General features: G+C 39.4%; 1 protein-coding gene across 2 annotated transcripts in view; it reads left to right on the top strand.

Moving 5' to 3' along the window:
* Positions 1-20,576, top strand: part of TUSC3 (tumor suppressor candidate 3) — a 281,944-nt gene that overhangs the window by 152,641 nt on the left and 108,727 nt on the right. For both annotated transcript variants that reach the window (XM_084627131.1, XM_084627132.1), the window contains exon 6: positions 5,616-5,705. In XM_084627131.1, coding sequence (XP_084483257.1) covers positions 5,616-5,705 — 90 coding nt within the window. The remainder of the gene's footprint in view (positions 1-5,615; positions 5,706-20,576) is intronic.

Raw genomic sequence — 20,576 nt, 5'->3', positions numbered from 1 at the left:
AACAGAAAACTGCTAATCCAGTGGCCAGTATATCTGCCTTCTGTTACTCTGTTGTACTCAACTGGTCTGGGTCTATCACAATATTTAGGTCCTGTGTGGAATGTCCATACTGAGAACATAGGAGACATGTTTAGACTAGAATTTTTCCCTTTCTATTGCTCTGTTTTCTTGGTAGTCCAGAACTGCACCTTGGATTATCTTCTTTTTCTCTTTTTATATAGTGTCAGTGATTACTGATATGACAATGATTTTTATTCTGTAGATTCTGAAGCATTGCCTTCAGCAAGAAGTAATGTACATTATTACTTTTTTCTTGGATTCCAAGCATAACTTCACAAGTCCCTTCCTATGGGGGATTTTATTTTTCTGCAGACTCCACCATAGTTCTTTGTCACAGGCAAGTTAATCAAAGTTCCATAGGAGACTAATTATTTCTGAAAATAGGGATGGAGCTTTCTTTCAGGAACTTTTGTGGTGGTATCTCTTTTCATGGCATTGCATAAACCAGGAACCAAACATGTATGCTAAGCACTTTCCTCAAAATCTGTTGTATTAGGTAAGAGACTGAGGTGACTTGAAGAAAAATTGTATATTTTTCTAAGGGCTTATGTACACTTACAGCACTATTACGTTGCAGCTGTGCTGCTGTAGCACTTAGTGAAGACAGTACCTACACTGGTGGGAGAGCTTCTCCTGTCAGTGTAGGTTCTCCATCTCCCTGAGAGGCGGCAGCTATGTCGACAGGAGAAGCCCTTCCATTAACATAGCACTATCAACACTAGAAGTTAGGTCAGTATGTGACAGTACACCTCATATTCATCATAGTAATATTATGATATGATTATGGCGTAATTATGATGCATTTTGTACAAGATGAGTCATGTAAGGTGCCATTGGAATGTTATGATTTGCTGAATATGATTATTCTACGTGTATGCATGCATCATTTTTGTATCTGAAGTTATAAATATTGACTATGTATCTGTTGTATCTGTATTTCAAACATGGCACCCACTAGGCAAAATGCTTCCAGCCTTGATGGCTGGTTGTGAAGGACTATTCAGGGCAATGGGCCATTAGGAAAAAAAAACAATAGGCCATAGAAGAAGCTTAATCCCTTCCTGGCAAGCCTTCCTAAGAACGCTTCAGACAGCCTGTACGTAATGGCTGCTATGACTCTGCAAAGGCATGTAAACAACTACATGACACTGGACTCCATTTTGGGTACCTGTATTTTTCCATAAACTGGTCTGGGAAGCAAGTTTGAAACAAAGGGTTCCCGCCATATGGAACAGCTTATATAGGGACATCTTTGGTTGTTCTTCACTCCCCCAAAACTCAACATCTGAGAGAAGTTCTGAAAGAAAAGGACTTAGAATGAGGTGGGGAGCCCAAGCTGCAAAGCAAATACAGCTTGTGCTTTTAGCATGTGCAAGCCTGCTTGTATCGTCAGTCAGGGTGAAAAATTGCTAATTCATATCCAGTCTCCGTAATATCTTAGGCTTAGTTTGCTCTTTTGTTTATTTACTAGGCAATCTGCTTTGATCTGTTTGCTATCACTTATCACTTAAAATCTGTCTTTTTTTTGTAGTTAATAAACTTGTTTTTGTGTTTTATCCAACGCAGTGTGCATTTAAGTGAAGTGTCTGGGGAGAATCTCAGCTCTGTGAGCAAAGGCTATTGCGTACCCTTCCCACATTTGAGGGGAAGGTGAACCATATATTAATGAGCTTACTTTGTACAGATCCCTGTGCAGTGTAAGACGGTATAATTTTTTTTTTACTCCAGCAAGGTTGCAGGGTAGAGGAGCTGGGAAATTGGCTGTTGTCTCCTGCCTGTCTTTGAGTAAGGCACTTGGGTCACTCAGTTTAGGTGTTTGGTGACAGCTGCTGTCATGTTGGGTGACTACAGGTCCTGAAGAGGCTGTGAGTCACCAAAAGAGCAGTGTAGGAAAGGCCAGCCCAGCTCGGAGGTTAAAGGGGTGCAGCTCCCAAACACTACCCCAGAGGTTACAATCTGTCACACAGTATAACTGCTTTGCTCAGGGGTGTGAATTTCCACAACCCTGAGCACTACAGTTATACTGACATAATTTTTTAGTGTAGACTGGGCCTAAGAGTATTAAGAAATTTACAATGAGCCCCTTCTGCTGACATGGAATCATAGAAATATAGCATTGGAAGGGATCTTGATAAGTCATCTAGTCGAGTCCCCTGCGGTTTTGTCTAAACTGTTCTTAAAAATCTCCAATGATGGAGATTCTACAACCTCCCTAGATAATTTGTTACAGTGCTTAACTACCCTGTCAGGAATTTTGTCCTAGTATCTAACCTAAATTTTTCTTGCTGAAATTTAAGCCCATTACTTCTGTCCTGTCCTCAGTGGTTAAAGAGAACAATTTATGACTCTATTCTTTATAACAATATGTTACATACTTGAGGACTATTATCGTGTCCATCCTCAGTCTTCTCTTCTCCAGACTAAACAAACACAGGTTTTTTCAATCTTTCCTCAAGGTCATGTTTTCTAGACCCTCAGTCATTTTTGTTGCTCTCCTCTGGACTTCCTTTTATTTGTCCACATCTTTCCCAAAGTGTGGTTTCCAGAACTGGATACAATACTCTAGTTGAGGCCTTGTCAGTGCTGAGTAGAGTGGAAGAATTACTACTTGTGTCTTGCTCCTGCTTCTACTACACCTGAGAATGATGTGCACTTTTTTCAGCAGTATTACATCATTGACTCATATTTAGTTTGTGATCAACAATAACTCCCAGATCCTTTTCTGCAGTACTCCCTTCTATGTATTTATTTCTCATTTTGTATTTGTGTGATTGATTATTACTTTCTAAGTGGAGTACTTTGCATTTGTCCTTATTGAATTTCATCCTATATATTTCAGACCATTTCTCCAGTTTGTCAAGACCATTTTGATGTCTAATCCTGTCCTCCAAAGTGCTTGCAACCCCTCCCAGCTTGGTATTGTCCACAAACTTTATAAGTGTACTCTCTCTGCTATTATGCCAAGCATTTATGAAGATATTGAATAGAACCAGAGCCAGGACAGATCCCTGTGGGACTCCACTCATTATGCCACTTCAGGTTGACTGTGAATCATTGATAACTATTCTCGGAGTGTGGTTTTCAAACCAGTTGTGCACTCGCTTTATAGTAGGTTTGTCTAGGCTATATTTCTGAAGTTTGTTTATGAGACTGCTCATGGGAGATAGTATCAAAGGCCTTACTAAAGTCAAGATATAGCACATGTATTGATTCCCCGCACCCACAAGGCTTGTTAGGTTTCAAAGAAGGATATTAGGTTGGTTTGACATGATTTGTTCTTGACAAATCCATGTTGACTGTTACTTATCCCCTTATTATCTTCTAGGTGCTTACAAATTGATTGTTTGAGTAGTTGCTCCATTATCTTTCCAGGTACCAAAGTTAATTTGACTTGTCTGTAATTCCCTGGGTTATCCTTATTCCCCTCTTATAGCTAGATACTATATTTGCCCCTTTCCAGCCCTCTGGGATCTCTCTCATCCTTCATAAGTTTTCAAAGATAATCGCTAATGGCTAAGAGATCTCTTCATCCAGTTGCTTAAGTATTCTAGGGTGTATTTCATTAGGGCCTGCTGACTTCAAGACATCCAGGTTGTCTAAGTAATTCTTAACTTGTTCTTTCCCTAGTTTAGTCTCAGAGCCTACCCCATTTGCACTGATGTTCACTATGTTAGGCCTGGTCTATGCTGGCCGGGGGCGGGGGGGGGAATCAACCTCAGATACGTCAATTTCAGCTACGCTATTCTTGTAGCTGAAGTTGGGTATCTTAGGTTGACTTACCTCACGTCCTCACGGCGTGAGATCGACTGCCGCCGCTCCCCCATTGACTCCGCTCTGCCTCTCGGCATGGTGGAGTACAGGGTTCGACAGCAGAGTAATCGGGGGTCGATTTATTGTGTCTACACTAGATGCGATAAATCGATCACCGATAGATCGATCACGGTGGGTATTGTAGATATACCCTTAGTAGTCATATCACTGCTAACCTTTCTGGTGAAAAGCTGACACAAAAAGAGCATTTAACACTTGGCCATTGCTGCATTTTCTGTTATTGTCTTTCCTTCTTCATTGAGTAATGGGCCTCCTCTGTCTTCCTTTTGCTTCCAATGTATTTGTAAAATGTTTTCTTGTTACCCGTTATGCCTCTAGTTAGTTTAATCTTGTTTTGTGCCTTGACTTTTCAAATTTTGTTCCTACATTCACATGTTTTTTTTTTAATACCAAACCTTCATAATTTGACCTAGTTTCCACTTTTTATATGATTCTCTTTTGAGTTTCGGGTGATTGAAAATCTCCTGGTTAAGCCAGGGTCGTCTCCCTATTTGTCAGAATCAAATCTAGGACAGGCTGTGACCTAGTCGCTTTCTGTAATGAAAAGTTGTCTGGAATACATTCCAAGAACTTGTTAGATAATCTGTGCCCTGCCATTTTATTTTCCCAACACATGTCTGGGTAGCTGAATTGCCCCATCACCACCAAGTCCTCTGCTTTGGATGATTTTGTTAGTTGTTTAAATAAAACCTTATCTACATCTTCGTCTTCGTTAGGTTAGGTGTAGATTGTAGATCCCTACATGACCTCACTCTTGGTTTTTTACCCCTTTTCTCCTTACCCAGAGACTTTCAACAGGTCTGCCTCCCACTTCTATCTCGTGCAGGTGTATATATCCTTGATATATAAGGCAACACCTCCTCAGTTTATTCTCTGCCTGTCTTTCCTGAACAAGTTATACCCTTCTATACCAATATTTTACCCATGTGAATTATCCACCCAATCTCTATGATGCCAATTATGTTGTAATTCTGATTATTTGCTAGTATTTCTAGTTCTTCCTGTTTATTCCCCATACTACTTGCATTAGTATACAGCATCAAAGATGTTCATTAGATTTCCCCACAATATTCCCCTCCATATTGTCTTTCCTTTTCCCACTAGGATTGTCCATGTTCCTTCCCCAGACTCTGACTCTTCACCCAGATCTCCATATTCTGGACTTTCCTGTGGGCTTTGTTTTCCTGCTCCCATCAAACTTATTTAATGCCTCCCTGAGTGGATTAGCCAGTCTGTTTCAGAGAGATTCTTCCCATTCCTGGCTAGTTGGCCCCCATCTCTGCTCAGCAGTCCTTCTTGGAACAGCATCTCATGATCAAGGAACCTGATGCTTTCCTAGTGACATGCACATTCTTTGTGTACAATCATTATATATATTATACATTATATGTATAAAACTATTAGATGTGCAATTTTCTAAAGCTCTAAGTTTTCGTCTGAATCTGATCCCATTGAAGTCAATGGGAGTTTCTACCATTGACTTCACTGTAAGCAGAGTTATGCCATCACTGAACACTTCTGAAAATCCTAGCCTAAGCTTCTAATAGTTGCAACTGTTTTGTTTGGACGTGTAAGGAGTCATCAATTTAAAATTAACATGCCCAGCGAAACAAACATATTCAGTTTCAGTGCCCAAAAGAAAATTAGGCCCAGTGAATTTAATATAGAATTATCTGGCTTTACACCTTTGTCTTCTAAATTTCATATTTTCTCCTATTTTTCAGTGTGTTGTGTTTGCTATGACTTCTGGTCAAATGTGGAATCATATCCGGGGACCTCCATATGCTCATAAGAATCCTCAGAATGGACAAGTGGTGAGTGAATTTTTTGCATTAGTATCTAAATTGACTTGATTGGTACAGAGTTCTGAAAATCTAAAGTGCAGTAGGAAAATGGATCAGGATCACAGTTCAGGAAATGTGAACACTGCCTGTTGTGGAACCAACAGCTCCCATTTGGACACCTAACTAAGTAGCCTTGTCTTCAAAACATCTGAGCTTCTATTTGTGCACCTAAGCAAAATGGTAGGATTTTCAAAGGCACTCAACACCAAGCAGCTCTTGTTCATCACAAATAAATAAATGTTACTTTTTTTGTAGGGACGTGCTAAGTAATAAGATTAAAATGTAAACTAGTCTGAATTTTCACTTTTTCTGCAAGCTCAACTCAGAGAAATCCATTTAAATTTTAAAGAATTTGGGCAAGAAACCCTCTGTCCCCACCATGAAGGCTGAAAACAAGAGGGAGAAAGTAGAGGAGATTGTCAAGGTTCTAATTTGTTTGCGTTTTTTTTTTTTTACAGCTTCTCGACATCCCTGTAACCCTTTAGTAGGGCTTTACAGAACCCCTTTTTGCTCATACACTTGCCTTTTCATTGTATCCCATTATGGGGTGGGCTCCTCTGTCAACTTCTTATGAGCTGAGGGCTGCCACTGTTGCTGCTATGTATCTCTGTTACTGTTGTCAGAAAAAAAATTCTCATAGGGGAGGGAAAACAAATTTCTAAACTACTCCCCAACATGCATAGTGATTTGCTGAGAAGGGGGAGCAAAGCCCCCTGACTTTATCTTTGAGAAGGTGCCAACAGTTGATGAAAAGATGGCCCAGGTTTTTCTCCATCATTTTGAGTATTTGTCACTGCCAAAAAGTGATTGGAGTAGAAGCTTACAAGGCTTGCAAAAACTTTGGCAAACATCCACCTTTTTTCCTACTTAATGGAACTTCTAACCATTTTCAAGTTTGCCCATTGCTAGTTCACCTTGCCTGTTTAGGCCTAAAAGAATAAATCCTCTCTATTTCCTTTGATGCTTCATATCCTAATTGGAATAGCAGAAAGTGATGGCTTGAATTCGATTACTGACCCACAGGGTACCAGGATTATAGCAGGAGATTGATGACATAAAATGACGTGATTCGGTCTGCTGCTTTGTTATGCAGAACTAGATCCAATAAAGTGATAAATAATGTCAGTAAAACATTGTGTTTAGAAGGGTTTAGAATTTTTCATTAGTGCCTTGAAGTATTTAATGTATAACATCTTCCTGCAGAGTGATTGAAAGGTGAAAGAGGGCATATAACCCTTCTTAAAGACTCATTTCTGCTGTGCTTCCTACAGTAAAGCTAGTTGACTTATATAAAAAAAAAGCCGATGTTATTCCACTTCCCATAAATTTTGTCATTTTGACTGTCTTCAGACTGTGAGCTCCTCAGACCAGGGACTGTCCCTTCTTGAGTATCTGGGAAGCTGGAATGTGAGTCAAGAGACCTAGATTCTATTCCCAACTCTGTTGCTGATCTGTTTTGTTACTCCTCGGCAAGTCACTTCATCTCTCTGTGCCTCTCTCCCACCTCTCACCCTTTGTCCATATTCTTTATTTAGACTATAGGCTCTTTGAGGCCATGACTGTCTCACTATGATTTTATAAAATGCTTAACACAAATCATACATTTTAGTTTCTGAGATGTCAAGAAGGATTTGGACACAGGCTACTAGACTCCTGGTCTAGTTTGTGAACTATTGACCAATGTAATTAGAGGTCAAAGCAAATTTCAGTTCATAACTGGTAGATAGGTTTCAGAGTAACAGCCGTGTTAGTCTGTATTCGCAAAAAGAAAAGGAGTACTTGTGGCACCTTAGAGACTAACCAATTTATTTGAGCATAAAATAGATAGATCATTATTTTCAGAAGTCTGATATAGGACTTATCAAATATTAAACTAGAAGTTTAGTGATATTCGATATACCTGTGCATATTTTACTGTTTTTTTTCAGAGAATGGTATTATACATTTTTAATGTCACACCCTCAAGGCTTTAGTTATATATCTTTTAACTTGGAGTCATAACAAATATATACAGTAGCTTCCTGTGATATTTATGTGGCCTCTTTGTTAATTCATAATAGCACTACTTGGTACTTTATTGCAATTTTTAATCTGTACATCTTGATTATGTTTACGAAAATGAGTAAGCAACATTATCCTTCGACACATGAGAGCTATGGATAGGTTACATCCTAAATTTATTAAATGTTGTGTCCAAATTTGTTCTCACTTTTGTGTGCATAGTACACTGGATGCATAAGTATGACCCAACTGTGTGTGTGTATCAGTTGTTGCATGCACACTCCTAAAAAGGCATATAAAGGGTTAGTAGTTTTAATGTGAGATTTAAATCCTCTACATGATTGAAGGGATTCTCTGCTTTTGTGGCTGGAATCCAGGTTCATGCATAGTGCATGTTTTCACAAGTCCTGCTTAGCCTGAGTTGCACCAGACTTTTAAAGAGACAGCATTCTATCTTTAGAGCCCTGCACGGATACAAAATTAGTATCCACATCCGATCCACAATCCGCAAACATGGATATCCGTGGATTTGCAGGGCTCTATCTTTATGTCAACTGTACGTTTATGAAGCCAAAAATATTTACTGCTGATGGCTGAGATATTGCTGAGCTGCACTTCCCAGATGATGTTGGTCTGACCATCTGTGGGATCAGGTGGGATTTTTTTTCCTTTGGGGCCAAATTGGCAGGGTGTCGGGGGAGGGGAAGCTGTTCTCCTTCCTTGCAGCATCATGGAGGTACAGTTTCAGGTGAAAAGGAGTGTGAATAGTGATTTTTAAGGTTAGAAAGAGATATAGAAATGTTTGGTTTATCTCAATTTGAATCTGATGTTCTGTGCAGATAAAGGCTGAAAGGGACAGCTCCCAGAGAGAAGTCTGTATAAGAGGCCAAGGATATGGCTAGTGGTCCTTTTTTTGCCTGTGAAGTAATGGGGAAATCTTAAGCCTTTGCAGACTGAGGTACCCACATACCGCCTTGTTGGGGAAGGGTGAGCAGATTCAGAGATGAACTGAGTATTAGAAGCAAGGCTGAAGAGGACCAACCCTGAATTACTGGTTATATGGTAGCAGGCCATTTAACCCTCCGCTGGACTCAATTAAATGGAGGGGCAGAGAGTACAAGTTCAGTTAATAAAGTTACAGTCTGTTTTAAAACCATCTCTCTGTTTCATTCACTTGCCTGTCCTTATCAATGGTAAATAGTGGCACCCATTTTACTTTCCACCTATGATAGGTGTTTGTCCCCTTTACAATTTTGATGGAACTGCTTGATTTCTGTGCTCGTGAATTCACTCTGACTCATGGGAAAGGCTGCCGGATGAAATATGGGATTTTGAAGACTACATCATAAATTATTATCAGTGGCATCCCTTCGCTGTAAACTTGTCTAGGTCTGATAAAAGGGATAGTTACTACATAGGTGCTTTAAATCCCAAGGATTGCATTATAGATAATTATAATGGAATACATTTTCCTGCCCTTCTTTCCTTATTCAACCAAACTCCTCTTGAATCTGTACAGCTTTTTCTACAGTTACCCTTTCTTAGCACCCTACTAGGCTGTAAATACAAATGTTTGATATATTTCTGAAAACTGACTTTTGTTTACTTTTACACTAAATAAGTTTTAGTAAATCAAATATACATGTATATTAACATAGTACAACATAATGTAAGGAAAATCAATAACTAGAGGTGTATGATGCTGGGATTGTTTTGCAAGTTTATTTGGCACAATTTAGATGTCCTCTAGTCTGGCAGTCAAGTGCTAATGGTCCACTTAATAGTATAATACATCAAAAAACACTCATTATCAGATTGCTTAAGAAGAGTATACAATACCACAAAGACATGGGATATAAAATGAATATTTTTTGTTATGGAAACAATTTTGCTCTGTTCATTTTATTCATTGAATCCAAAGATTTATCAAGGATACACCCTTTAACTTAGACAACTTCATTTTACTTTGTGCAAACTAAAGCTTTCAACATCACGTGATCATTTTTAATTATTATAGGCTGGCCTAGATGTGGTATGTAGTTTAGCAAATTACAATCCCCTAGGTGGAAGGATAATATATACCACCTCAAAAATGTATATGTACAGAAAATCAGACTTTCTCATCAATAATTCTCTCTTCAAATGCAATTCCCTCTTCATAGTTGAGAGTGTGTGCCTCAGAATCAATTGGAAGACAAGGACAGTTTCTGTTTCAAGCATGTTTTTTTATAGATCCCATCATTCCGAGACAGATTTATATGAAGGGCTGTGGCCTCAAGCAGCCTCTTTCTTTGTATGTACCTGTAGGCAGCAGGTCTGAGAACCATTGCTTCTTGTTTTCCATTTGCCATTTCATTATTGTAGCATGGTGTAGTTTGTAGTTAGTATTCAAATGAATAAAAACTTTTTAAAAACATATTTCTTTACTCCATGCTGTTTCAGATCAGCAGTTCTCTGTATATTTATCGATTCAGTCATGGATTGTTCGCTGGCTCTGGGCCATTTCATTGGGCTTGCCCTCCATCTAACTTATGTGGTTCCATGATAGTTGGAATTACTTTAAGCCATGATTAATAGGTGCCCATGAGAGTCAATTTTAAAAAAATCGCAAAATATCTGTGATGGACCAAATTACCTGTTTCTTTAAACGCCTCTGGGAAAGCATATTCAGACTTTACCTTTGTCATGAGTAAGCATTGGCTGAGGCAATTCTTAATGCAGGCTGCTTTAAGAGTCCAGCTGATGAGGACTGTTTCATTCTTTGTTTGATCACTTCCATGTTTATTTCATATTTCCAAAACTATGTGATTTAGGATAGAGACAGAGCTGTTATCAGATAAATTTACAAAATCACTTGCATTCTAACCTCATTTTAAATCCTTCATAACTTCCTGAATCTTCACCTTTCAGGCTGAAATTTCCCAGGCTTCTTGTCTGACAAAGATGACTTTGGCAGGAAAGAGTAGGGTGTGGAGGTGGGATTTTGAGCCAAATTTGTCATGAGTTTTAAAAGCAAGGAAAGTGAGGGAAGAAATAATTTCTCCATTGTGATTGTAACATAGCTGTGTTGGCACAGCTGCTGCAAGTAAAAAGCCCACTAAACAGCCACAAAGTTACTTCATTGTTCTTCAGATCTCTCTCTGATGCTAAGGGGGAAGGTGACCATCTACACTAACAGTCACCACTTTTACAAAACTGTGGTAAATCTTGTACAAAGTATGTATTGTGAGGTCTCATTGGGAAAGTTGTAATCTCCTGAGTATTAGTATCTGGTTATAATGTGTGTATCAACATTGTGTGGGGAATTATAAGATTTTGCTATATGTTTGTTACTCAAACATGTTGTGAGTCTGAGAAATGCCCACAGGTTAGCTCTTCAGGAATAAAAAAGGAACTGTAAACAAGAGCCTCATCTACAAAGACCCCTCAAATGGCCCGTACACAGAATGTGCAAGCACAAATTTGCAATTCGTATAAAGAACTGATGGCAACCTATGTGTGCCATGGAACTGCATGACCCCATGACACAGGATTTTTCCTGCAAAAAGGGTCAGTATATAAAGAGGGAGAACAAAGGCCACTGATCACCTCTTCCCTACCCCATCTCTGGACTGGTGAATTCTGACATTGGAAACTATTTGGGCAACCAAGAGAGACGTATATAAAGCTAGCAGATTTAAAATCCCTGCTATCATTTTGGAATACATCCTTTGATCCAACTGTAATGTATTGTATTTGCTTTAACTTTTTGGTGACTCTCATTTGTTTTTCTTAGTTATTACATCTTTAGTTAGTTTGCTAAAGGATTCACTGCAGTGTTGTCTTTGGAGTAAGGTCCTAAGCATCCATGGACCTGGGTAAGTGACTGGCCCCCTAGGACTGGAAGAACCTAATGTGTGGTGATTTTTGGTTTTAATAACCTGTCATCACAGAAGTCCGGTTTGTCTGGGTGGCAGTATGGACTGGAGTGTCTAAGGGGACTGTCTGTGGCTCCATTTTTAAGATAGCATAGTGACCAGGAGCGCACATTTGTCTGGTTAAATCTAATTATAGAATATACCACCAAGTATAGGGGTGTCTTCCCAGTTTTTTCAGTCTGACCTGAGATAGGCCCTCTCAACTGTAATTCAGACCAGGCATGATGACACCATCCTTAAAACTCTCTCCTTTGCCATGGCACCTACAAAGAACAATGGGTAGGCAGCTGGTGTGCTGAGACCACTTCCTGTCATGCTGACCAGTATTATGTCATTGCTTCCTTGTGCTCCTCCATCTGTTTGTATCCACTTGTTGTCTTTTGTCTTATATTTTGATTGTAAGATCTTAGGGCAGGTATGAATTTTTATTATATATTTGTACAGTGCCTAATGCAATGGAAGCATGACTGCATCTCCTAGGTGCTACTGCGAATCAGATAATTCAAATAATAAATTTTGGTATGAAAATAGACTGTACTATTACTTATTTGAGTGGCAGGATTGTAGCCTATGTTTTCAAAACCAAAGCTGTTTCTCAGAGAAATAAGTGTACAGCATTATAAATTATATTTTTGAAGTCTTGCTTCAGTACATTTCTTACATAGAATCGCTCTATTTTATATTTTGCATGTGACCTGCCCTCTAACAATCTTCAAATTAAAATATGGTTTTCTGAGTCCTGGATGTACTTTCTTTAAATACCATCAGACTCTGAGTCAGATTATGTACAGAATTTATAACTATATCTTACTGATTTAAATATCTAATTAGAAATTTGTTATTTATATGATATGTGCAAGTAAATGAAAAATTGAACTTTTCCAGAACCTTGGCAATCAAAAGTATGTGTTCCCTGATGACATGATGTTAACAAAGAGGATCTTCTGTAGCTTACTGTAAAGACCCCTCTTCTGATTTCCATATGTTGCCAACCGTTTTAATCAGGGTGGATTTGATTTAAATCAAATTGATTTAAATCATGATTTAAATCATTAGTCAGAAAGACTCTATTTAAACATGGTTTTCTACATAAAAGTGCATTCTTGTTGGTTGTTATAACCTTAATACATATTATTTCAACTGAGAGATAGATGTAGGTTTCATTTTTAGAAGGTAAACACTATACATTTTAAAACAGTGACTTGTTTTGAAAACTTTTCAGATTAGTTTTAGAGCTATATCAGAATGAATGATTGTTTGGTTATTTCATTTACCAAAGGTAATTCAAGCAGATATTTATGAAGTCATTGGGAGGTGAACTATCTCCAATTCAACAGGTTAATCATTAATATTTGGAGGATTTTCTTGCTATGATGTTTTAGGAGAAGACCATTTAAATTGTTTTATTTAACTAAAACAGACATTTGAATTGTTTTATTTAACTACAACAACAACGTTAAGTATTCTGGATTTTTTTCTTCAACAGCAAACATATAATATTTTAATAAAACAAGCACATGTCCCTCACTTCTCACATTTATCTCCAGACTTCTTCTCCTTGTCCAGATCTATTCCGCCCCCAACAATCTTCTATTCATTGGACTTTTTGAAACTTTGCACTTTTAGAGAGAGGTAAGGGATTGACTCTGTGTACACAAATTTGCAGAGGGACAGTAGAGTTGAGGTCTGTTTTTTTTCACCTCTCTATTATTTATTTATTTATTTATTTAAAACATTTTTGCTGTTAACAAGCATGTTATCTTTGAAGACACAAATCCACAGTTTGAGAACTGCAAAACTAAGCATCTCTGATGGTATCCTCTAGACTGAGTACTGCGTCCCATTGGGTAGATAGAAAGATTAACCTAATTAATCTATACAGAAGCCATGGAACCCCATAAGATTGGGTCTCTAATCCATGAACTATTGGAACTCATTTTAAAACGTTTCCTTAAACGTTACATGAATATATTGTCTCATACTATGGAATTAGAATTTATAATCCCTATTCCATGATGAGATATCTTTGAGCTATAATGTATCTTAATTAAAACTATCTTTAGATTTTTCTTTTCCCCTCAAAAAGCATTTTAACAAAAAATTTGATTTAAATTTAAAAAATCTGATTTTTTAATTTTTTTAAAACAAAAATCATTGATTTTTATCCACCCTGGTTTTAATTCAATTGTTTCTCTCTGTAGAACAGAAGGTAGCATAAATTAGAATATTTGTCAGTTATAATGAACTCTCATATCTTCCTCTGCATGGTATAATATGGGTGTCCATGACAGCTACTGGTATGTCAAACTGAACTGGAGAAAAGTAATGCAGTTCATAACTACTTGTAATCTGTTCCTTGTCTCACATATCACCACAGAAGATTCATTGTACTTGTCATTATTTAAAATGACAACTTCATTTCTCCTTCTTAAATTCCTATCTTTAAAGAGACTAAGAGCTTTCGTCTGCTTCAGTGAAAAACACTATTTACCTTGCCAATAGCTTTCCTTAGTATCATCACAACTCTGTCTTTAGCTCACCTATTACCCTTACAATACTAAGCTTGCCTCCCCTAAAGTACTCTAATTCTGTACACATTATTTTGTATGACATTTTTCAGTGACTTTAAGTGACTTTAAGACCGTGATCATAATGTAGAATACTACCCTCACTTAATTGTTGTGATGTGTAATTAGAAACTTTCTCAAACTTCTGTTGTGTTACTGAATATTTATGAAAGTAAATGTTAAGGGCCTGTTTGTGTGACCCTTACTCATGTTGAGTAGTACCTTTTTTTTTTTTTTAATAGTCACACCAATTTCAGCTCATTCTAGTATTTGGTCTTATGTGAAGGTGGAGAAACCTCACCAGCAATGTCTATTGTAGAAAATAGAACCATAGATTTGGTGTCTTCTTGTGATACTTCCTTCAGTGGTGCTTTTCAGTTCTGTTTTGAGAGACTCCCAATGAGTCCCTTGGGGTCATTCACTCTAGTCTTTTATCTTGGCACGTGCTCTCTACATCAGTGTTCCAAAAGTCCTCTATACTTTTGCCACAATAATATTTTTTAGGATTGGATGCAGATCTGTGTGACTTTCAGTTCTGTCACTGTTTTATCTGAATCAGATGGTGTCGTCACATGTCTTACTGGTGTCTGATTAAGAATGGTCCATGGATGAGCATTAGCTGTCTAAAGGTCAGTAAAAGATGGTGGAGTTTATTTCAGGTCTCTTAATTAAGGGTGTGCACTTGCCAGTGATTATGTGATTTTATAACATGGCAATCTTAGATTTTATGCTGCTTTTCGATAATCAGATAATAGGAATGGCCTGGACTGATTTCATTTATATATGTCCAGGAGATTTTGACTTTTCTTTGGTTTGGAAGCAACTTATACCATTATCCTTGTTGCTTCAAAATTAGTCTTCTTCAATATACCCTACATGAGACTATACCTTAAAACTATTTGGAACCTTAGTGTAGTGCAGAACTGGGCTGCCCACCCTTGTACTGAATCAGTCTGGAGTTGTGATCTTCACAGCATAGTGTAAAGCCCATGAATTTCCTTGGATGTGTTGGGAGGATTGAGAGATCTGGAAGGAAAGCGAGTGATTTATTTTATTGTCAGGTGGCAGTTTTCTTACATGTGTTGATGCTGTTGTGAATTGTTTATCAGTAGGTATTCTGTATGGCATATGTATTTTAAAAGCTTGTTAAAGTTTTTAGAGCATAAGAGTTCATGGATAGGTTCATCTATGACTATTTGTCAAGGTGGTCAGGGATTCAACCCCATGCTTTGGGTGTCCCTAAACCTACTGCTGCCAGTAGCTAGGACTGGATAACATTTCCTTGTTCTTGTCATTGACTCTGAAGCACCAGATACTAGCCTCTGTCAGAAGACGGGAATTTGGGTTAGGTGGACCATTGGTCTGACCCTTTATGGCCGTTCTTATGTTCTTAGGATAGAATTTGGCCATGGGGCTGCAATTTATATCCATTTATTAAACCCCTAAAATATAACCCCTTGCAAAAGTGGATCAAATGTAAATATATGTTTAACTACAGTGCTCCTTATTCAAACATTTCTTTCTGTATATCTTCAACAATTCTGTAACCACTGATCTTTATTCTTGCACAGTATCTAAATTATCACTGTTCAAAGAGGAATGCCAGCAATGGCATTTGGCAATCTGTATGTTCCTGAAATTAGGTGAAAATATTCAGTTTTTTGAAGACTTTTACTATTAGGCAATGAAGGATGAAGTACTATGCATCACAATATTTTTAGAGTATCTGGACTCTTACATTCATCGGTCGCTAAGCAGGGGTGAAATGTTATTTGTGACAATGTATTCTTAAGTATTGTGTGACATAGCTTTTTCATAGGATTCTAATTAAAATAAATTGAACTGGTTCTTTGAACCATTTCAAAGAATGGCTTTTTCTTTCAAGCCAAGTAAATTATAAATTGCTTTTTTGCCTTCCACATATGTGGATAAATGTTTGAAGCATACAAAATACAGTTCAACATCATTGCATTCTAAACACATAGCTGTACACCAGATTTAATTATAACAGTATCAGAATATAAAATCAGTCCTGCCTCTGGCAGTGTAAACAAGGAGCAACTCGCGAGCACCTCCTTGGCCCTTGGCCACTGTGCCTGTGGTTAGTGGGAGGACACGCGCCCGCCCACTACTTCAGGTCCCAACCCAGGGACCCTATGACTAGCAGCCACCTGCTGCTTCCTTCACTACTGTCTATTACAGCATTCCCTGCGTTGCTTCCCACTCTGTCCCACAGCTTCTTGGGTCCCTGGCCTGTTCTCTGTTTAAGCAGGGTCTCTCCCAGACATTCTTGCCCAGATAGTCCATAACAATCCCTGCCCTTTTTGCTCAGGATTCTTTCTCACAGGCGCCTTCACCTGGTGAACTTCTAACAAGTCTCTGGCCCTTCTTATTAGGGCTCTCTCTCTTAGCCTCTGTGCCTGGAGAGCTTCACAGTCCTTCCCCTGCTTAGGCAGAGTTTCTCCCCAGTCTCTGTACCTGTGGAGTCTCCCAGCCTGCGACTGCTCTGCCTAGCCAGGAACAACATCCTTTCCCCTCTGACTCCAGCCAGCAACCAAGCTGTCCAACCCTGCAGTTCCTTTTATATGGACCTTCTAACCCCTGATTGACTGCCTCCTCTTCAGCCTCTCTAGGCCACTTGGAGGACCGCACTCTACTGCCTTTTTGGGCAGCAGGGTGTGGTAGGACCGCAGGGCCTTCTGGAGGGTGTTGAAGGACCTGGTACACCCCATCACATACAGTGTTTGTAATGTAACGTTATAAATTTTAGGTTGATATGGACGCCTTGTGCTACCTTATTCATAAATAAAGATTATAGAGGGTGTTAACTTAACTTGCAAATTTAGCATCCAATTTTGCAATCCTTGCTCTGGTTCAATTATTATTTATATTCCAGTAGTTTCTAGGGGGATCAGTTCCCATTGTCATGCTCTCTGAGTAGTCTATTTAATTCCAGATCCCATTGAATCCTAGATTTTGACAATTGGTTGGTCTTTTTCTGTTTTTCTTGGATTACAGTTTCTTGCAGGAATAATGCATATGTTCAGGTATATACATTAGTTTACTGGTGATAAAATATTGTGCTTTGTTATAAATGAGAAGTTGAGGATTTTTGGTTCTGTCTGTGTACAATAAAATGAATTTTCAGTGACCACCAAAGTAGTGAGTTTATGATGAAGTTACTGTTAGTAAAAGCTTTTGCAACATTCCAGTTTTAACCTGTATTCTGACTGGAGCAAGAAAACTTCAGAAATCAGATTCAGTGTGTAAGATGTTAAACTAACATAAAACAATGTCTCTACATTTTAATGGTTAATATAGGAAATCAGCACACTGACAAATAGGCATCCATTATATGTAATGTAGTACAGGAAGAAAATGTAAAACTAACCTGTGTAAGAAGTCTGCTGCTTTTTTCTTATTTTCTAGAAGTGGTCATTGTAAAGGGCATTTCAATAATACAATCTACTTGTAACGAAAGATTGAATAATATTCTTGTAGTCACAGAGAAATAACACCTTATCTTATACACCATACTATTTTAAAGGAAAAAAGCCAATATTTCAGTAACAAAAATATGCCTGGATGAAGAGAGCTCATAGTTCAAAATGATCCCTCCATTCTTAAAACAATCAGCAGTCAAAAGATATATGCCATAAAAGCACAAGCCAGGACTATTATTTCTCTATGCTGATGTATTCTTGAAATAAGAGCATTGCAGTTTTGGCCAGGTGAAGATGAAGCACAGTCTATATCATCCAAGACTTGATTTCAGACAAGTAACCTGCCATTATTAAATCAAAGGAAAAGGCCACATTTTAATTACTACCTGTAACAACAATTGTAACCCAATTTAAATCACCCAATAATAGCATCAAGCACTGACAAGAAGATAATAAAAAAGTTGAGTGAAGATAGGCCTCTAGACACCATATTCAATTTCATTTGGAGGTAGAGCTACTGTTGAACAAAAAAGCAATAATGGGACTGCAATATAAAGTCGTGTGAAGGGGTTCAGACACCACAGGAACACCTCCTTGTGGCCAGGCATAGTGTAGCAGCTTTCTCCCCATATGGCACAGTGATTGGGTGTGCCTACCCTGCACCGATTTAGCAGGAGTTAATCAAACTCTGTAGGCCAAGAAAGCCACGTTCCTTCACCCCTGCAGGGTATGCTCCAACTGGAACCAGAGTACAAAAGGGAGTAGCTCAGCTCAATCTGGGCTGGCCACTGGTGAGAGCAGACGTGTGCCGCAGGCTTCTGCCAGGACACTGCTGGAGCTCCAGGACACAGAAGCCAACTGGGTTGAGACTCCAGTGGATCCCAGCCAATGGCTGATGGAGGAGAGACAGCAGAGGCCGTAAGACTACTAGCGTTTGAAGAAAGGGTAGGAAGCAGCCCAGAGAATGGGACAGTTGTAATGGTTGACCAAGGCTGATTATAGAAGTACCACCAGTTCCCTAGGGCTTTGGGTCCATACCCAGTGGAGAAGGGTGATGTCGGGTCTCCCTACCTTGGCTGCCCCACTATCAGGGACAGCTAACACCTGGTTGGGTGAACTTTACTGCAGAAGGACAGCCTTATTGACTCTGTCCATTGGGCTGTATTGATCTGAGCTGAAAGGCCACTACAGAGGCTTGGGTCACTAAGCTGTGCTTCCCCGAGCAGAAGGAGAGCCTTCCTGACTCTGGCCATTGGGCCATACAGCCCTGAGCTGCAGGGCTGCCACCTAGATCCAGGCCACTTCGGCTGTCAAAAACACATTTTTGAAACCCCCCACAATCTGACACCCCATGATGGGGTTTGCGACAACTGGAGGAGAATGTGGGCATCAACCGGGACCTGCTAACAGGGTCTGGATAATGGAGAGCAGCCAACAAAACAACCCTCCTGCCTGACAGATATGGAGGCAGAAAGGATTTTGAAATGGCTGTTGGAGAGCCACCAGCAACAGCAACACCAGACCCAATTTCCACAACAGATAGACATGCAGCAGCAGCTCCAAATGGCAAAATAGCATGAGCAGCAGCAGCAGATGGGGCAAGAACTCGTTGCCCATCACCAGGTGCAGCAAAAGCACCTGGTCCAGCAGATGGCGGCACTGCAGCAGCTGACCACTCCACCTTTCTGCACCCCGACAGAGCCAGAAGCAGAGAACATTTTGGCATGTCTCCCTGTGCATCCCACCAAGATCGGCCCAGTGATGACTCTGAGGCATTCTTTGTGACCCAATGGCTGCCAGAACACTGGGCTATGCTCACGACCCTGTATTTGACTGACCCAGTGCAGACTTCCTACTGAAATCCAGACCTCCCCGAGGCATTGGAATACCACAAAGTGAAGGTGGCCATTCTAGATTAGACCGGCATCTGTCCTGAGATGTACCACCAACAATTTTGCCATGAACGGTACCCACCTGGGACCAGGCCTAGGGCAGTAACCCAGCGACTCCGGGCTTACTGTTGGTGATGGCTGGAACCAGAGATGCTGACCTGCATCCAAGTGGCAGACACGGTGATGCTGGAGCAATTTACTCAAATCCTACCCAGTGCAGGGAAGGAAAGGGTGCAGCAGCATGCCTGGCAACCCTTGCAGAAGCCGTCTCCTTCATGGAAGTTTATCTGACTGCAGAGGGGTCAGACGTGTAAACTGATGAGCCTGGGAAACAGGGGTTGCCCAACTGAGTGGGGACCATGCAAGACTAAGGTAGGGCACCGCGGAAGCCAGCTGAGGCCATCCACAACCACGACAACTCCCAGTGGGAGGTGCCCTGCTGATTCACCCCCCACTCTGAGGCAGGGGCGGGGAAAGGCCCACTGTGTGGACTAGCATTATCCAGGTCAGACCCACAGGCTGGAGGACCAATGTTACAAGTATACAGGAGGACCATTTCCAATGAGATGGCCATTTCGTGGACTATAACTATGGCCAAATGTGGGTGGCAGGCCTCCAATGTAACCCTAGAACTTGACCAAACTAAACTGTAGCCATTTTGGGTGTATTTAGCGACAATTAATTAAAAGCAAAATGCCACATGGCTAGAAATAATTGTCAGGGTTCTCACAGGCAAATCCAAATTCAGCTTAGCTAATAAAAAAAAATTAACACATCATAAAAATAAAAAAGCAACTTTTCTTCCAAGTGCCCCAATATATGTTTTATTATTATTATTTATTTATTATTATTGTTATAACTAAAATGCTTTGCTAATAAAAATAAACAATTTATTTCAATTTAAAATTTGGTAACCCAATAGGGGTTACTATAAGTTATGTTTTATAAAAAATATCTATAAAAATTAAATAAAAGTAAACACCTTGGAACAGTCCGAGGGAGCTTTTCTTAGGGAAAGAAG

The sequence above is a fragment of the Lepidochelys olivacea genome, assembly GCF_965140295.1.
Source record: "Lepidochelys olivacea isolate rLepOli2 genome assembly, chromosome: 4".
Classification (NCBI taxonomy): Eukaryota; Metazoa; Chordata; order Testudines; family Cheloniidae; genus Lepidochelys; species Lepidochelys olivacea.
The sequence above is the reverse complement of the archived record's forward strand: the minus strand, read 5'-3'. Positions and strand labels throughout refer to the sequence as shown.